The sequence below is a fragment of the Podarcis muralis genome, chromosome 10, assembly GCF_964188315.1.
Source record: "Podarcis muralis chromosome 10, rPodMur119.hap1.1, whole genome shotgun sequence".
NCBI lineage: Eukaryota > Metazoa > Chordata > Lepidosauria > Squamata > Lacertidae > Podarcis > Podarcis muralis.
In genome coordinates, this window is record NC_135664.1 from 9,175,467 (window position 1) to 9,195,760 (window position 20,294).

The following is a 20,294-nucleotide window of genomic DNA, read 5'->3' on the forward strand; positions in this document are numbered from 1 at the left end:
GTCCGGAGACACTTCTGGGTCATGTGGCCAGCGTGACTAAGCGGCATCTGGCGAGCCAGCACCAGCGCAGCACATGGAAACGCCGTTTACCTTCCCGCTATAAAGCGGTACCTACCGGTATTTATCTACTTGCACTTAGGGGTGCTTTCGAAGGCAGGAGCTGGGACGGAACGACGGGAGCTCACCCCGCCGCGGGGATTCGAACCGCCAACCTTGCGATCAGCAAGTCCTAGGCACTGAGGTTTTACCCACAGCGCCAGCCGCGTCCCTGTTTTATTGTTAGTTTGGGTTATATTTTTATAACCAAAGTCAAGGGGGCCCCTATAAATGACACTGGATGAAAACCACTAAAAAATGTATCCCCGTGAGAATGCCACGTAATGCTTACAGAAGAGATGCCCATTTATTTATTCATTTGTTATTGCAAGCCCTGTCTTTGTAAAAAAAAATATATTAAAAAATCCAAGTTAGCTTCCTAGGAGATAAAAATTTCAAAATACGGGAGGCTCTAAGACTCTTGAGAAAATCATGTTGTTTTGTTGTTGTTGTTTTTAATCTAAGAGACAGAGGAACTTGGAGGAAAATTCAAAATGATCTAGAGAAGGAGGAGAAATCAGGATTTGACCTTGGAATGATGCTTTGATCCTTTGCCACATTCCAAGTCTCTGTGATGTTTGGACGATCGGAATCCTGGGCTGCAAAATATAAGGAAACTATAAAACGGTCTTAGAGGAGAAGGTGTTTTGCAAGTTGCCTGGCTCCTGTCCCTTGGACGGGTTTTGCTCATTTGAAGGAGCAGTCGTGCAGACGTTGGCATTTCGAGCAGAATTGCAATGCGCAGCAATAAATGTTCCTTTGGGTTGTTTACAAAGAAGCCACGGCAGGAAGTTCATAAAGAACCCAGCCAAGTGCAAATGCCGGTTTCATGAATACTGTCATGATTTATCCAAGAGTCGCCATCAAAGTTGTACAACTGTGAAAGTTTATCAGGCTCCCCAGCTGTCCAGATAAGAAAAGCAGAGGGTGGCAACGCCTGGAACTATTGTAGGAAGAAAGCGGGTTGATGTCCTCAGGAGAAAATTAAATGGAACAAAGCTTTTGAGCCATGTGAACTTTTAATGTTCAGGGAATAAGTGACCATGTTTCAGTGAGCCACACTCCTCTGCCTTTCAGTCATCCATGAAATGCTCCAACTAAATTAGTTATATTCTGCCTCCTAAAAATAAACCAAACATTCCCCCACCCCACTGTATTTATTTTCCAAGCTGGCTCACTGTTCCATAATGGTTACACTTTCTCCTGGTGTTGTGGACAGAGAATGCCTTTCTGCACGTCTTCTGTATGCTGTTAAGTTCAAGAACCAGTCAGCAAGGCAGTCTTCAGCCTGCCGTCGCCCCTCCTGGGCTCCTGAGTCAGTCTGTCTTCCTGATGAGAAGCTAAAAATAGCAGCATATCTTCCTAAGCCTCCTGAAACAGGGTTTGGAACGAAGCACCTGTTTTCGGAAGGATATTTACAACAGCAAAACAAGGTACTTCCCAAGCGAGGGAGCTGTCATATACTTAAAAATATATGTGCTACATCCTTTGCTAGAAACCTCATTTTGCTTCCTATTTCCTGCAGACCTTTGGGGAACCAGCAGAAGTAAGGGTGAACTTTAGAGCAGAGCCACAGCAAAATCTTGCGCTCTTTCCTCTTTCCACAGGCATCCACTGCCCCAGACTTCAACCTGGGTCTTCCCTCTTCCTCCTCCTCCTCCTCTCCCTCCTGCTTTCTTCATCTCCAAGACCTAGCACAATGTTTCTTCTCTTCGGCCATTTTGGAGTGGATCGTGCTGTGAGTGGGTGGCTTGACTGACCAACCCCTCACTTCTGTATTTCACTCCCCACCTTTTCTCCATGCTAGTGCATACATGCACAGACTTTTTTTGTCTCATTTTATCTTTCATTATGTTATGTAATTCTGCAAATCTGCAAGTGGTGCCATTTTGCCTACAAAACCATTACAAAACCACACATTCCCCCCCACCAGGTTCGGTGTTAGAGGGAGTGACAGAACAAGGATGAATAAGCTATCTGCTTTTGGGCAGAAGATTGGAGTGGATCCTCTCTTGGGTTATTCCTTGTGGATCACATTGAGATGTTTGAGATAGAATGAGATAATATGAGAGAAAGAGAGAGGGAGAGGTTGTGAGGTTAGATTGAATGGGCCACCATTTTATGAGCTTTCACACTCTGTTTTTAATGCGATGGAATCATAATCTTGCCATTTTCATTCAAATCATGCCAGAGACTCAGTTGTACAGTGCACATTGTATAGTATAGTATAGGAATAAGTGAATTGCCATGACAACTTCAATAATAAATGTCAGCGTGTAGTGGTGGGCCCTTCAGATATAACTGGTGAAAGGAAACAATTGTATGATTCCTGAAAGTATTTATAGGAGTGTTCTGTGGGCTAAAGCAACAATCGAAGAGTTACAGCCCACATTACTCTGTTTCTGTTGTTGCTTTTTCATAAGTATAACGTTGCCCAATGGCAAGAGGTTTGGACTGGGAGCTGGGCATTTTCAGCCGTGGATTCCTTGTGAGGTGCTGAGCACATCACTCACATCTTGGCTCAATTTGCAGCCAAATTATAATGGATTGTTTCATAGAACTCTTGTGAGGATGAACTTAGTAAATACTGTGAAGCGTCTTTTCACAGTATATGTTATGTACTGAAGTTCTCACCCTGGGCCAGCAGGGGGATACTGTAGATAGTTATGCAAATGAAGGACCGAAAGGGACGTTCATTGATTGGATAGTTTTGGAAAGTTGTTACAGTAACGTGGTACTGGAGCTCTATATAAGCAGGCTGACTGAGCCCTTCAGTTCAGTTCTGTCCTGGCCTGTGAATAAACAAGAGCTGTTTGAAGAATCACTGTGTTGTCTGATATGTTCACCCACAACTTAACAGTATATATGTAGTCAGCGCTTTTCCCCCTTAAAAATATTTAGGGGTACTCTCATTTTCCTACTCATATTGAAATACTGCCCCTCAATGAGGCCAAACTTAGATTCACAAAATGTTTAGGGGTATGCGTACCCCTGCGTCCCCCCCAGAAAAAAGTACTGTATGTAGTTAATAGTAACTTGCTGACTAGGCCTATCCAATAGTTCTTAACAGAGCTTTAGCGATTCTTCATGTTCTCATAAGAGGTTTTTGCTTCTTTGCTTTTAAAATTGAAAGATGGTCGATACAAACTCCTGAGGATATATTGTAGTCGCTTCAGCAACAAGAACAAACCAACAGCTAATGTTTCCAATGACATATGCTTCAGCTGTCGGTGAGAGGTGACTCAGGAGCGAAAATTGAAAACTACTTGTGCTAGTGCAGTGATGGGGTAATGCTTTCTCCTAAAACATTACAAAAAGGTGACCCTTCCTCTCTGTTACCTCAGTAAAATCTCTGGTTCATGCCCTGGTTGTCTCTCAGGTAGACTACAGCAATCTTCTCATTTCTGGTCTTCCATTGTCTCACTTCGGTTCCCTCATGTCTATCCAGCATTCATGTGCCAAACCCCATCCACCTTTTTCATCACTTCTGGCCATGGGACACTCTTCCTCACATTGGCTTTGCCCCTCTCCCTGCATCTCTCCACACTTATATCCCCAAACTTGTCTGCAGTCTTCACTCTTCCAACTCCACCATCTCAAGGTCTCCAGCTCCCTCAAAAGACTCTGCCTTTTCTTGTTCCGTTGTTGTTTAGTCGTTTAGTCGTGTCCGACTCTTCGTGACCCCATGGACCAGAGCATGCCAGGCACTCCTGTCTTCCACTGCCTCCTGCAGTTTGGTCAAACTCATGCTGGTAGCTTCGAGAACACTGTCCAACCATCTCATCCTCTGTTGTCCCCTTCTCCTTGTGCCCTCCATCTTTCCCAGCACCAGGGTCTTTTCCAGGGAGTCTTCTCTTCTCATGAGGTGGCCAAAGTATTGGAGCCTCAGCTTCAGGATCTGTCCTTCCAGTGAGCACTGAGGGCTGATTTCCTTCAGAATGGATAGGTTTGATCTTCTTGCAGTCCGTGGGACTCTTAAGAGTCTTCTCCAGCACCATAGTTCAAAAGCATCAATTCTTCGGCAATCAGCCTTCTTTATGGTCCAGCTCTCACTTTCATGCTTTGTAAATTTGAACTGCCTCCCAAAACACATGTGGAGCTGATTCCATTAGTACCTTCCAAAATCTCCTCAAAGACCAGCTTCTGTGAAGCCTAAAGCATAATTCCCTACTTCCCATGTCCTGTTGTAACTCAGCCTATAGCAAAGCATATATTCCCCACCCCAGTTCATCAGTCCTCCCTTCTCTTCCTTTCCCCTTCCCCCCTTTTCCTGCATCAGATTGTAGGTTGTAAATTCCTCAGCTCAGGAACCTACTCTCCTATACTCTGTAAAGCTTCATACACACATGATGCTATATAAATAAGCAAATAATTTTTGCCAGTCATGTGGGTATGCAGCCCATAGGTACAGAAGCTTCTATAGGCATGTATGTAGGTGGTTCGCACTGTGAGATGCACACTTTATAGCTACTAGGTACATCAAAGACTGGAAGCAATTGGCTTCTTTTCCCCCCAATCCAGAAGAATTACTTTGTCACTTGCTGTTTGTTCACAGTAAGCATGTTACAATAGCTAATGATCGCTAATGTTCACATAATCCAGGTACAACCGGGTTACAAAGATAAGTAAGGAATTATCTTCTTTCAAAGACAAAGTTCATTGTTCTTTCTTGATGGGAGGCTGCAAGTCATATGGAGCCAGCCACTGGAACCCACACAAATAAGGCATTTGTCTCAAATTCAGCAAACTCTGTTCTATCAAACTGTACAAACACCATGTCTGAAAGGATGTAATACAAAAGCAACAAATAGCCGTGGTAATTGAGTCATTTTGGGTGTGGAGAACATTCCACTTAATTCATTCATTGGTTAATTTGATCTTCCACTTCATTTTATCAAAGCCCCTAATAGCAAGTAATTTCTGTTAAGAGAAATGCCAATTCCACAAGGTCCTTTTCCAGACAATTTGGTTTAATTTATTGTAGCAAGTCCACAAGTTGACGAGAAGGCCATACATAAATACACCATTCAAGTCAAAAGGTTCGTCATAGCCCTGGTAACGACCAGCGTAATGCGGCAGGCTAATTTGAATGTGCCTGTGAGTAACACAGGGGATTTAGCCGAAATAAATATAAAAGGGCCATGAGAGGAAAGAAGGCAAAAATAGAAAATCAAAGGGAAAAGAACCTTCTCTGTGCTTTGATCAGGTCTGATGTGCCCTAATTTTTTCTTCTAGCTACTGTCAGTTCAGGGAGATGGTAGGCACCTCAAATCTTAATGGCCAGCGAGGAAAGAAGCCTTCCTACACACACACACACACACACACACACACACACACACCCCAGATTATGGTTGTAGGCTCCACTGTTACACTGAGGGGAAGAAATATAATGGCAAATTTTCACAAGTGGATCAGAGTGATAATCCTGGTTTATATCCCCATTGCAAGGCAAACAAATGGGCTTTAAGAAACAGAATTTATTATTATTATTGTTGTTGCTTATTAAATTTACATACCACCCTTCATCCAAGGATCACAAAACACAAAATATGTACCATGATAACAAACAAAAACAATACCTCCGCACACAGTTCAAATGGCCATAGATTAATTAATTAGCCAATTAACTGATGGAGTCACTGTGGTGTGAGGGGGGCATCATGTGTGGTCCCGGGGGGGGGGGGGGAGTTACCTTACTTGGGAGCCGCCTTCCCCAACTTTGGGTTTTGCTAGTACACACTTTTATACCATACATTTGATGTCACTATGACTATGATGTCACTTTGAACAGTCTCTCCAATAATCCTGGGGGCTATAGTTTGTTAAAGGTGCTGAGCTTTGTTAGGATACGATATACGGTATCTTTATTGTCATTGTCCCATACAGAACAATGAAATTGAAAAATCTACATAAGACATTCAAAACCCCCTAAAAACTCTGAAACCCCGTTTTAAAATACAATATACTATAAAGACTCCTTATGCTGCATTTAGAACCAGAATTGCATTTGCGTAGAAACTGTTTCTCAGGCGGCTAGTCCTGGCCTTTATAACCCTATACCTTCTTCCAGAAGGCAGAAGCTGAAAGAGATCATTTCCGGGGTGCGTACTATCCTGCGCTATGTCTGCAGATTTCGTATGGCACCTGACAGCATAGATTTGATCTAAGGTGGGAAGAGTGCACCCAATTATTCTCTCTGCAGTCTTTACAACCCTGGACCTCTATCCCCCCCCCCCCTAGAGCTACAATTCTCAGTTACCTGTGAAGAGGGATTGGTTTTTAAATCACTCTGGTGACTGTAGTTCTGTGGGGAACGGGGCTCTCCCCCATCAACAAACTTCACTTCCCAGAATTATTTGGGGGAAGCCATGACTGAGGCATTAGCTTAGGCAATTGTCTAAGGGACGCGGGTGGCACTGTGGGTAAAACCTCAGCGCCTAGGACTTGCCAATCGTATGGTTGGCGGTTCGAATCCCTGCGGCGGGGTGAGCTCCCGTCGTTCGGTCCCAGCTCCTGCCCACCTAGCAGTTCGAAAGCACTCTTAAGTGCAAGTAGATAAATAGGGACCGCTTTATAGTGGGAAGGTAAATGGCGTTTCCGTGTGCTGCGCTGGTGCTGGCTCGCCAGCTGCAGCTTCGTCACGCTGGCCACATGACCCGGAAGGGTCTTCGGACGGCGCCGGCTCATGGCCTTTAGAGCGAGATGAGCACGCAACCCCAGAGTCAGACACGACTGGCCCGTACGGGCAGGGGTACCTTTACCTTTACCTTTATGACTGTTTTAAAAGTTGTATCATAGTGCTTTAAGTGTGTTGTGTGGACGTGGGCCAAAACGACCAGCAAGGCAGGAAGGATTGGTCCAGTTGTATGGGCAATGGAGATGTCCTGTTTGCAGGCATCTGATTGGCCACTGTGAAGACAGGATGTTGAACTTGATGGGCCTTTGACCTGGATCAGGGGGGCTGTGACAGCTTAGTGTGCTCCCAGTGACATCACTGCATTGCCACAACTTTGTTGTTGTTTAGTCGTTTAGTCGTGCCCGACTCTTCGTGACCCCATGGACCAGAGCACGCCAGGCACTCCTGTCTTCCACTGCCTCCCGCAGTTTGGTCAGACTCATGTTCGTAGCTTTGAGAACACTGTCCAACCATCTCGTCCTCTGTCGTCCCCTTCTCCTTGTGCCCTCCATCTTTCCCAACATCAGGGTCTTTTCCGGGGAGTCTTCTCTTCTCATGAGGTGGCCAAAGTATTGGAGCCTAAGCTTCACGATCTGTCCTTCCAGTGAGCACTCAGGGCTGATTTCCTTCAGAATGGATAGGTTTGATCTTCTTGCAGTCCATGGCCTACCGTCCATGCCTACCGTCAATTGCCTCACCCAAATTCTCAGCTGGATTTGAACTTTAGCTTTGTTCCTTATTGCTGAAAATTCTAAGAAAATTCCCAACCAGTAGGAAACACGTCAGAAAAATAAATGCACCATAACAATGGGAATTCAGTATGTGTATGTGCATAAGTGCTTATTTTTAGTGACATTCTAAATGTCACCATGTGCGGTGTGTGTGTGTGTGTGTGTGACCCACAGGCACCAGAAGAACTGGCAGGCAGGTCAAGGAGTGATTTTGTTTCAAAGACCACATATTGTATTCGTATTTCTTTTAGCAATGATTTTTTTTTAACTTACCTGCTTAATTTTTAGGTATAACCTTTCAAGTAGGTTACTGTCTGTGACAGACGCCATAGTTTGTATCGGGCCTAATGAAATTTAATATCTAGAAAAGCAACCGCGTCACATTTATGCTTGCTCTTCTTTTTGACATAGGTGGGACACGTCCCTTGCAGATCTGGTGTTTTCCCAGCAATACCTGCGCATTTCAACCAATGTCCCGTCCAGTTCTGTGTATGGCTTTGGTGAACACCAGCACCCATCTTTTAAGCACAATATGAACCATATAACCTATGGGATGTATTCTAGAGACCAGTCTCCCAAAGTAAGTACCGGTAGTTCAATATTACATCTTGCACTCCTCTCCCAGAAAGAGCCTTGTGCCTTCTATACGTCTTCTGCCATTTATTAATAGTAGCTATTAGTTAGGCTTCCCCTCACACATTAATCCAAGTTATTAACAATCAAGCACCACATTCTGCTTCTCTGGGCAGTTTTGGCTCATTTCACATAACCCTTGGCCATCTCGGATGAATTGTAGGCAGATGTTGATGGTTGTTTTTTTAAACATGAATTATGTGCTTTTTAAATTAAGTCCATTCATATCCTCCAGTGGATCCTGATAGTTCTGGCTTAATTTGGACACTGTCCTGAGGAATTTAGGAAAACCTAAAATGGGGGATTTGGGACGCGGGTGGCGCTGTGGGTAAAAGCCTCAGCGCCTAGGGCTTGCTGATCGAAAGGTTGGCGGTTCGAATCCCCGCAGCCGGGTGCGCTCCCGTTGTTTGGTCCCAGCGCCTGCCAACCTAGCAGTTCGAAAGCACCCCCGGATGCAAGTAGACAAATAGGGACCGCTTACTAGCGGGAAGGTAAACGGCGTTTCCGTGTGCGGCTCTGGCTCGCCAGAGCAGCGATGTCACGCTGGCCACGTGACCCGGAAGTGTCTCCGGACAGCGCTGGCCCCTGGCCTCTTGAGTGAGATGGGCGCACAACCCTAGAGTCTGTCAAGACTGGCCCGTACGGGCAGGGGTACCTTTACCTTTACCTTAAAATGGGGAAGAAAGAAGAGAGAAGAGAGAAGAGAGGTGGGCAGGCAGGAAGTTGCATAGGGTGATACTGATTTTTAAGGCAAATGGTTCCTATTTGGGAAAATCATCTAAGGAACTTAAAGGAAACAAAATATTTTATTTTATATTTTTTTTTTAAATAAGACTAGCAAAATTTTAACTGAAGACTGTAGAACTTCTTAGGAAGGCGCTATGCCTGTTCAGCAGCCTAGACACTGTTGCGATAACCACACCTGAGTAAAGCAATAAAACTAAAACTAGATGTAATCATTATTATTATTTATTTCAGATGAATGCAAATCTGTATGGAGTTCATCCTTTTTACATGTGCATAGAGAACGACGCAAACGCTCACGGTGTACTTTTCCTCAATGCCAACGCACAAGGTGATCAAAGGTTAACAATTAAACAGAACTGTTTAGACTGCAGTTTATATATATATATATATATATATATTTATATATATATATATATATGGCAAATAATTTCCCTTATTGATGCAATTTAGGGATGAGGCATACCTGAAGTCCCATATCATATTACTACCTGGAACCAAATCCTATTGAGCTTCATGTGATTGGATTTACTGGTGTGTATGTGTATGTGTGTGTGCTTGAGCTGCACACTTAAAGCCTCTTTGCACACTGGAGAAGTGTTGCACATGCATGCATGGACTCCTGGGTTTTCCCATTCACTTCACAGGAGGAGGGGAAACACATGACAACATTTTTGTATGTGAGGAGCTCCAGCCATTCAGGACTGCTCAAGACATTGCTGTCTGAGGAAAATGACAAATTGGAGCGCACACCATTCTGAGCACAGGACAGGCAGCTGGATCTCATGTCAAAACAGACATGAGATTTTCTCAATGACACTGAAGCGCCGCAGACCCCCTAACTTAGGGGTTGTAGGGCATGTGACAACCCAACGCTTCCCCAATGCTTCTCACTACCCAGCCTCTATTGCTTGAGGTGGCCACGTCATTCTACCTAATAGACACGGGTGGCTCTGTGGTCTAAACCACTGAGCCTCTTGGGCTTGCGGATCAGAAGGTCGGCAGTTCGAATCCCCGCAACGGGGTGAGCTCCCATTCCTCTGCCCCAGCTCCTGCCAACCTAGCAGTTTGAAAACATGCCAGTGCAAGTAGATAAATAGGTACCGCTGTGGTGGGAAGGTAAACGGCGTTTCCATGCGCTCTGGTTTCCGTCACGGTGTCCCGTTGTGCCAGAAGCGACTTAGTCATGCTGGCTACATGACCCGGAAAGCTGTCTGTGGACAAACGCCGGCTCTCTTGGCCTGAAAGCGAGATGAGCGCCGCAACCCCTTAGTCGCCTTTGGACTTAACTGTCCAGGGGTCCTTCCTTTACCTTTACCTAATAAAGGCCAGCTTTCACATGCACCAAAATGAAAATGTATGGCCATAGATCACATACCAAAAAAAGCCACTACTTAGCACACATTTCTCATATAAAATTATCAAAGTATTATAATATATAGATGCTTCCAATGCCTCAAAGAGCATTAAATTAATAGAAAGGTGTTCCTTTTCTTTTTTTCTTTTTTCTTTTTTTTCTTTTAATAATTTTATTGGGAATTTTATTTATAACATAACAACCCCCCCCCCAATACAGAAATCCACCCTCAATAAACGTGAACATAACATACAATGAGCATAATATACAACAATACAAACAACCAAATAAAAGACTTCCTTCCTGTGGATATTTAAGTTATAATTAGAAAAATCTGAATAATTATTCATAAACAGTTTATAAGAAGTAAATAAGGAGGCCAGATACAGTATACAGGAATAGAAAGGTGTTCCTAAACCTGCATCAGTGAATACTGGGAGAAAAGTACATTTCCCACCACAATTCAAAGTGCTGTTTTTTTACCTCTAAGGCTAATAATAATAATAATAATAATAATAATAATAATAATAATAATAATTTATTTATACACCACCCATCTGGCTGGGTTTCCCCAGCCACTCTGGGCGGCTTCCAACAAAACACTAAAATACAATAACCTATTAAACATTAAAAGCTTCCCTAAACAGGGCTGCCTTCTGATGTCTTCTAAAAGTTTGGTAGTTATTTTTCTCTTTGACATCTGATGGGAGGGCGTTCTACAGGGCAGGTGCCACTACCGAGAAGGCCCTCTGCCTGGTTCCCTGTAACTTGGCTTCTCGCAGCGAGGGAACCGCCAGAAGGCCCTCGGCGCTGGAGGGCCTTAACATAGCTTTGGACCACAACACCTCCTGCAATGTCTCTCCCCATGTGAACCTACCTGGGTTCTTCATGTCACTGTAGTGGCTCTTCTCCAGGTGCCTCCTCCAGCAGATGTATGGAGGGTGACTGAGGGAGAGATGGCCATTTCAGTAGTAGCCCCCTGGCCTTTGGAATGCTTTCTCCAGGGTCTCCAGGTCTGGTCTTGACTTTGGTGACATCTTTTTGCCACCAAGCCAAGACTTTTCTTTACTCCCTAGGCATTCGATTGTTGAGGTTTCCATATCTGGTTTGTTTTTAGTCAGTGAGTATCTGGCACTGTGGGTTAAACCACAGAGCCTAGGACTTGCCGATCAGAAGGTTGGCGGTTCGAATCCCCGCGAAGGGGTGAGCTCCCGTTGCTCGGTCCCAGCTCCTGCCGACCTAGCAGTTCGAAAGCACGCCAGTGCAAGTAGATAAATAATTACCGCTGTGCTGGGAAGGTTAACGGCGTTTCCATGCGCTCTGGTTTCCGTCACAGTGTCCCATTGTTCTAGAAGGGACTTAGTCATGCTGGCCACATGACCCGGAAAGCTGTCTGTGGACAAACGCCGGCTCCCATTTGAATCCCCGCGATGGGGTGAGCTCCCGTTGCTCAGTTCCTGCTCCTGCCGACCTAGCAGTTTGAAAGCACCTCAAAGTGCAAGTAGATAAATAGCTACCACTCCAGTGGGAAGGTAAACGGCATTTCCGTGCGCTGCTCTGGTTCGCCAGAAGCAGCTTAGTCATGCTGGCCACATGACCCGGAAGCTGTACGCCGGCTCCCTCGGCCAATAAAGCGAGATGAGCGCCGCAACCCAGAGTCAGTCACAACTGGACCTAATGGTCAGGGGTCCCGTTCCCCTTTACCTACCTTTTAGTTGGTCCGACTTTTTATAGTATTTATTTTTCTTGTATTTATGTTGCCTTGAGACCCTTGTGATATAAGGCAGCAAATAAAGGGACAATAATGGTCAAAAGTGCGACTTTAATTCTAGACTGACCGATCTAGAACTGAGGCTGAAATCCTATGCAAATTTTCTTGAGAGTAAGGTCCATTGACCTCAATGAATTTACTTCTGAGTAAGGAAGGAGAGGGATTATAGGAATACAATTCTGTTAACATCTTCTAGAACTCAGTGATGACGCTAGTTTGTGTCTACTAAATAAAGATAACATCTTCAGTGAAAAGCGTTTTAATTTTTCTAAAACGGTATCACGGGATTCCCAAAGTCTTGCTCTCATGTTCCCAGATCCAGTAATAAGCTATTGTTAAATGAAGCAAAATGGGTCTGTTCCACTAAAAATTATGATTAACTGTTAAAAATAGATGCATGTGCTAAAAAAAACCACACAAAAAATGAAGTTGCTACAAATTTCCTCGGGGGTTCATACAGTTGAAACAAACCAATTTAGATTTGTCCTGTATTCTGTTGACGGGGTATAGCTTTGCCTGTTGCCATGGTCACCTTACTGTATTAATCTCGCTCTGTAATTTTCAAAAAGGAGAATCTTCCCTAAAGCAATGAAATAAAAATTCTTAGCCAAGCAGAGGCGAGAAAAGAAGGCTATTTTGCAGTCAGATCTATATTTAAGCATTGTTAGAATGTCTAGAGTTGCCGAGTTGTTATTTTCTAAATAAAAAAGAAACCCTGACTTATTATTATTATTTTGTTCCTGTGTTTCAGAATCGTACGTCAAATCCTACCACTGCATAATCACCTGCTTTTTTCTGTTTTCACATGCACTGGGCTATGTGCCTGACAAAGATGGGTTTGAAGGAGTGTCTGTTTCTGTTTAGTTAAATAATGCTAAATATTTTGAGCTTGCTTGGCGGGGAGTGTGGGTGGGGTTACATTAAGTCCAAGGATGACCTACATAGCAATAATAATAATGTACAGAAAAGGCAAGGTCATTGCATAGGGATCCTTAGCTCTGAGGTAATGTATACTGAATTCAACGTATCTGTCAACTTCTTCTAGATGTCACGTTGCACCCAGAGCCATCTTTGACCTTCCGCACCATTGGAGGGGTTCTCGATTTCTATGTCTTCCTTGGCCCAACTCCAGAAAATGTAATCCAGCAATACACAGAGGTTAGTTGAGAAATCTGTTCAGGCATGCGGTGCTAAGAAAAGCACTTACTTGTTGATTTGGTTGTGGGTTTGCATGAGGTATTGCATTACAATGATGACAGTGAAACTCAATGCGTCACCCCTTTGCAAAACAACAACAAAAACACACACCCTTGATTTAAAGATCAATTGTACTGATCTTTAAATCGACAACTATACTTACTTATTTGCAATGGGATTCTTTTATTAGTCTCCTTGACTCTTTGTTGCATTTGTTGAGTTCCACTGAAAACAAATTGTATCTTCAGAAGCCAGTGGGGCAACTTTAATACTTGTCCTATCTATGAATTTTAATACAGAGTTAGAAGGATTGAAATTGCTGTAAAACATTTTTAAAATGTTATCAATGTGCTAAAAGTTAATGTTTATCAGTCTAGTATCTGGATTACTTTCAGGGAGTAAGAACTGAAATAAATAATAAATAATAGGATATTGGAATGATCACCAAGGGTTTGTAACCCATGTTCCATCTAGATTTGTTTATTTGGTTCCTCCTATTGCTCCTTCCCTTCTCTTCATTGCATTTTTCTGGCACAGAGCACCAATATTTTCTCAAAGCACAAAAGGCCTTCTCCAGTATATTATCCTCAATAACCTGGAGCTCTGATTACAGCCCCTTTAATGCCACCTGTGAATCCTTGTTTTCCTGAGAAGGTGCCTGAAATATACTCGGAGTTGAGTGTGGATTTCATGCTCTTTATTCAGCTCATAGTAGTGAGGAGGAATGGTAGTTCCCCCGAAATGTCTGCTTTATATACATTATTTACACAATGGGCCCCACGTGATTGGCTAATTCGGGGATTCTCCTGTAGGCCAATCAGGTTGCGGATTCACTTCCACCTGGAGTTGGATTGGGTGGCTCCTGCGGACCAATCAGACTGCTGCATTCTGGATCCTATTGTTCTAGGACCAATCAGACTGCTGCATTCTGAATCCTATTGTTCTAGGACCAATCAGACTGCAGCATTCTGAATCCTATTCACCTTAGTACACAACAGTGCCAAATTCCACAAGAACACATTGCTGTGTTACTGTTATGCACACTGCATTTCCTTCCTTTGTTTCGCTCAGTCTGACTTGTGAGGGCTCCTTCCTAAGAGAGGCGTTGCTTGCAAAATGATTGGCTGAAATGCTCGTAGCATTTGCCCGTAATTCTCGGGCGAACATTTCAGAAACTTTACCATGGTTGCCTAGGCTTGTTTCTTAAGCAAGGTTCCTTTGGGCATTCCACACTGCTGCTGTTTTGGGGATGGATCTAGATCGCAACAAACCCGCTCAACCCAAATATCAGACTCCGCAATAAGGAAACGGATGAGGAAATGCCCCTGAAAGTGTAGGATAACACTTGCCCTGATGCCATAGCTGTCAACTTTTCCCTTTTCTTGTGAGGAATCCTATTCGGAATAAGGGAATTTCCCTTAAAAAAGGGAAATATTGACAGCTATGCCTGATGCAACACTCTCTAACCACCCTGCAAGCAAAGCAGAATGAATCCTCAATAATTTGATTGGTAGCTAGGTATCGTGGAATTAACAGAATCACAGAATTGTAGAGTTGGTAGATGGGAAGAACTCTTTAGCTTCCCTAGGATTTCTTCTCCTCCTTAGCTAGAAATGTTCACAACTAATAATCCTACTGCAAAAGAGCCCTGTGATACTTTCTAGATGAACTGCAATATGGCATAAACATTTCTTGGCCAGAGTCTGCTTTTGCTTGTGTTTCTTATCCTAAGTGGGCAGATACCTTATATGTTATGTACTGAAGTTCTCACCCTGGGCCAGCAGGGGGATACTGTAGATAGTTCAGGTCCACATATGCAAATAAGGGATCGAAAGTGACGTTCAGTGATTGGATAGTTACAGAAAATGGTTACTGTTGCGTTCTAGTGGAGCTCTATATAAGCAGGTTGGCTGAACCCTTCAGTTCAGTTCTGTTCTGGCCTGTGAATAAACAAGAGCTGTTTGAAGAATCGCTGTGTCGTCTGATATGTTCACCCACAACTTAACATGATATACTGGGGTAATAGATGGAATAGTGGGGCAGGGGGAAGCGTTATTACCTCAGAGAAGCAGCAATGCAAGAGAGGTGCTTCTGCCATTGCAGTGTTCCCACCATAGGAGGTGGGATCCACAGCCAACCGGTAATGAGTTGGCAAAGCAAGACACATAAACTCCGAGGGAAGGGCAATTGCTCTCTCCAGAGGCACTAGCCTCTCCCAATTTCTACTCAGCCCAAGTCCGATCACGTGAATTCTAACTCAGCAGTTTCATGCTGACATCTCCCTTTGAAATTTCCTAGCTGAAATCTGTTGCTGAAGGCCGAGCTGGACATGTGTTTATTAAATGCACATTGTCCCATTCGACTGTATAAAGCAGGGACTTTTATATTAGAAAAAGCGCACAGAGGAAGGGAGTGAAACCCTCAACTGCTTTACCTCAGTGCACTCTTTGTTCTCTCTCAGCCTAGCTCTAATATTGGAAGTAAGCTAGCAGGGATTATATGGTTTAAGCAGGGGTGTGTAAACAGCGGTTGGAGTCTTTTTTTATTCTCTCTCCCATTCAGTCCTTTTGGAATAAAGGATTGCCCCTCTCCATATCCCTGCCTTGCAGCTGAATGAACAAGTATGTCCATGCACTTCTGATTTCTCCCTGCCCAAAGAGACTGGAATGTTGTTCACTAGTTCCTGGATGCTACCATTTTTCATTCCTAATTGGTGTCCGTCTATTATTCTCTTGTATGATTTGGCCAGGCTAAGTGGCAAAAGGGGATTGTTGGTGCATGGTGACATATATCATATTAGAATGGGGGTCGCCAACCTTTTAGGTCCAGGGGGCACATTTGGAATTTTCAGAAAGTGCCACAGGTGCCAGTCACAAAATGGCTGCCCCAAGGTTGTGGCATAACACAAAATGGCTACCGTTAAGGCATGTCATAACAGAAAATGGCTGCCACATCCAAACAGACAAAGCAAAAAAGAGAAAGGATCAGCTGCTCCGTCAATTGTGGGGGGAGGCACCCACATTGGCTAATGCCACAGTTACAGAGAGCAACTATTTGCACCTCTCCTCTGTTCGAAACAGATGGGAAGATGGTTGTCCAATCCTGGCATCCATTGAAATGTGGGCATATTTAAAGGGATCAGTGTAGGAGAGGCTGAGGCAGTGCTGACAGGAGCCGAGCAGGGAAAGCAACCAGTGTCTCATGCATTGTAGATTTTGAGGGGATCTTTGATTTATTTTTATTTAACAAAATTCAACAGACACAAAGCTTGATGGGGAAGGACTTTTTGTGGGGACCATGGGTGGTAGTGGCAGAAACACGGGCTCCTGCAGGCGCCCCATTGCCAACTGCCACATTAGAAAATGTGCCAAGTATAAGCTCTTAGAGGCAGGACCCATGTTTAATCAGGGGATAGTGTTGTTTGAGTAGACATGGTGACAGAATTGGCATCAGGATTGTAGCATCGGCTCCTTGCTTATTCTGCATCTCTGTTAAGTAGTCACTTTGCGTGCTGACTATTTGCTTTCAAGACTGGGAGCTGCCTGTAAAGATGGGCAGGCCTTTACTTCAGAGCGAAGGGTCATCTTCTATTAAAAGTCGAAGACCCTGGATGATGTGCTAAAGAGGCTTTAGCTGGGCACTGCCCTGATACTTTCACTGCAGGATCTGTCCTGTAACAGGTACCTGTCTGGCATTCTTGGTAGGCATCTTCTCTTGCCCAGGAAGAGGAGACACTGCAGTTTTAACTACGGTGTATGTTTGCAAAGGAATGCCTTTAAAAGCTAACAGCAGAAATTAAGCAAACTGAACCGTTTCACGTTTTCACTCTGGGAGTAAGTGCATTTGTAAAAATTCTGCCTGTTGAGAAGAAGTAAAGATGTCAACCCCGTCCATTTGAAGTCAAAGAAAATAATTCATAAGCCTGTTATTTCATCAGTGCAAAAGCTCAATTTCCCTTTTTAACACCCTTTCAAACTTACATTAGCCTTTCCCAACTTTGCAGAATATGGCATTTATTAATTGTTTAGCTTCTTGTGTCATTGGCGACACCAGATCTCGTCTCCTCACGCTGTCCGTCATACGTTCTTCTCAGAGTAAATGCAGGAATTCTCTTCTAAAGACACAAAAGTAAATAAGGTTATAGCATAGGGCTTGGCTATAGATAACCGGTTGCTATAATAGAGAGAGGTAGCGTTAAATGAATGATATAAGATCAGTAAGGCCAAATAAACTTACCGTATTTTTTGCTCTATAAGACTCACTTTTTCCCTCCTAAAAAGTAAGGGGAAATGTGTGTGCGTCTTATGGAGTGAATGCAGGCTGCGCAGCTATCCCAGAAGCCAGAACAGCAAGAGGGATTGCTGCTTTCGCTGCGCAGCGATCCCTCTTGCTGTTCTGGCTTCTGAGATTCAGAATATATTTTTTTCTTGTTTTCCTTCTCCAAAAACTAGGTGCGCCTTATGGTCTGGTGCGTCTTATAGAGCGAAAAATATGGGGCTTTCCTTAAAATTAGGTATTTCAAAGATTGGCAGGTAAATTTTACACACATTCCCAAACATACACAGTGTACATTTGTGGCATGACAAAACGGATGCTTTGATGGGTGGTTGTTGATGCCTTATATCATTAGTATCATTATTAATCATTGAACTAATTATAGCCACCTGTCAGTAAATATGCCCTGGGCAGCTTACGAAAAAGCATAAAAATAGGGCAGTGAGGCTGTAATCCTATTCACACTTCCCTGGGAGTAAGTCCAAGTGAACTTCCGAGTTAGAGTTGTGATGTGAGATGCTGATTAATATATTTTATTCAATTACTTTCAGTGTCAGTGCCATTGATGGTAACTTTATTTTCTGTCCGTGTTGTACCAGTTATATTGTAATAATAGGAAAACTCCTTGGGAAATTGCCTGTATAAATAAAGCCGCCATTCAGAATTTCTCAGGTGAAATCCTAATCAATTAGCAAACCTCTGGGAAGCCTGCCCCTGCTCCCTGATGTCTGAAATTAAAATTTCCCCAACTCAGCAAAGTGGGAGCAACTAAAAATATAAAGCTCGGTCTTGATTTCTGTTGGTACCTAATGGCAGCTAGGGTGGGGCTGTAAAAAAATAACCGAAGCACCACCTCATATTTCCAAAATAAAAATGTGAGAGGCCAGCAGTAATGGATATTGCCCCCAAGTTCTTTGCTACGGTGGAAATCATGGTGGGAAGTCTGAGGAAGTGCTCTGAGGTAATTTCACTGTGAAATTATTTCTGAAGCCAGCTTCCTGGAAATCTTTAATAGCCAGATGCTATTATTAGAACGTTACTCAATTGGTGAATATGTTGACTGCAAATTTCAAAAGCAAGGGATGTGCCGAGGGAGACAATTTAGTTTGTTCAGACCTGGTGTGACCTTTAACCTGCCAAATTGGTAGCATTCAATCCCTTCTTCTTTTTATCCTGCTTCTCTCACAACTTCTAATTGGGGAGCTTGAGGAGAGCTGATAATAATTCCGGTATAGGAGAAAAATAAATGCCATTCTGACAGGAATAAGTCTTCACAAACCAAAGTTGTTTTCTTTTTTTTTTAAAGATTAGCTTCTAGAGTCCAGGGAATGGTAGTTTGTTATGGGTGCTGGGAATTGTAGCTCTGTGAGAGGATTTTTTTTTTGGGGGGGGGGAGAGCCATGTGCTTTAAATGGATGGTGTGTAGGTCGTTAATATGCATAGTACCCAAGGCCAAAATCCCACAAGTTCTACTCCTTCTCCCTAGCAGTAAAATTACAATAACTTAAGTAACTAATCGTTTTTTGCCCTTTCAAGACTCTTTCAATCAGTTGCCTGAGGCAGTCACCTCACTAAGCATTATGGTGGGGCCGGCCCTACCACTTTTTACCATACAGTGGTACCTCGCAAGACGAATGCCTCGCAAGACAAAAAACTCGCTAGACGAAAGGGTTTTTTGTTTTTTGAGCTGCTTCGCAAGACGATTTTCCCTATGGGCTTGCTTCGCAAGACGGAAACGTCTTGCAAGTTTGTTTCCTTTTTCTTAACACCGTTAATACAGTTGCGACTTGACTTCGAGGAGCAACTCATAGCATAGTGTGGTAGCCTTTTTTGAGGTTTTTAAAGACTTTGGTGATTTTTGAAGCTTTTCCAAAACTTTCCCGACACCGTGCTTCGCAAGACGAAAAAAATCGCAAGACGACAAAACTCACGGAACGAATTAATTTCGTCTTGCGAGGCACCACTGTACGTTCCTTTTTTGCAAAGCGGCCCCACAAAATAAACCTCCCAGCACATAGAAAGCGATCCTACCCAGCCTACAGACTTCCTCCCTGATTTGTCAACTTTATTTGGGTGCACTTTTAGATTTACATAACCTTCACATGAAAAAAACATATCTTAGTGGCAAACAATAGAAAAGATCACAATGCTCTTAGAGTTCAGATAAATCGAGAGGAAACATGTTCCAGGGTTTATTTATTAGAAATAATATTTAAAACTAAAGCTAATGTATTGTATTGTTGTGCTTTTTTAGATAACCTTTTAAAGCCAACATATCCTCTGAATTACACCAATTATTTCCAAACAGATACATTACATTCCCATAAGAATTCAGCTGTGAAGCTTTTTAAGAATGGTCAAATGCAGAAGACACTTTTTGCAGGAAGAATTTATCAAAAAAAAATCCTCTTTGACATTCCCTCATCTCCTTGTTTCTGGCTATAGTAGCCTATAGATTTAGTCCTTCTACGGTTTCAATTATTTTTCTTCACCCTCTATTGTACTTTTGCAAATTATTCTATAGCCTTTGTTCTGTGCAGTTTTGCAAAGCGTACCGAAAGCTCTACACTGAGGCTGCATTTCAAGGAAAGAAAGCTCTATTCTGGCAACATCAGACGTAAATTCCAGGTCTACTAAATTCTGCTCTGCTTCAGCGGAACCATCTGGAATATCTGCCAGATGTTGGTTACTTTATTGGGAAGCTTCAGGGGGATCCATTTGAGAGACCATCTAAGGCGTAATTAGACTAAGGAACATTTGTTTCCCCAGCTGTCCTACTTTTAAATTCTTCTCTTGGACTATTCTGTTAATTCA

General features: G+C 43.2%; 1 protein-coding gene across 1 annotated transcript in view; it reads left to right on the plus strand.

The window, feature by feature from the left end:
- LOC114605062 (sucrase-isomaltase, intestinal-like) overlaps positions 1-20,294 on the plus strand; it is a 93,238-nt gene that overhangs the window by 19,507 nt on the left and 53,437 nt on the right. Inside the window, exons 5-7 of the mRNA XM_077935805.1 lie at positions 7,915-8,083; positions 9,115-9,211; positions 13,054-13,166. Of these exons, the coding sequence (XP_077791931.1) occupies positions 7,915-8,083; positions 9,115-9,211; positions 13,054-13,166 (379 nt within the window). The remainder of the gene's footprint in view (positions 1-7,914; positions 8,084-9,114; positions 9,212-13,053; positions 13,167-20,294) is intronic.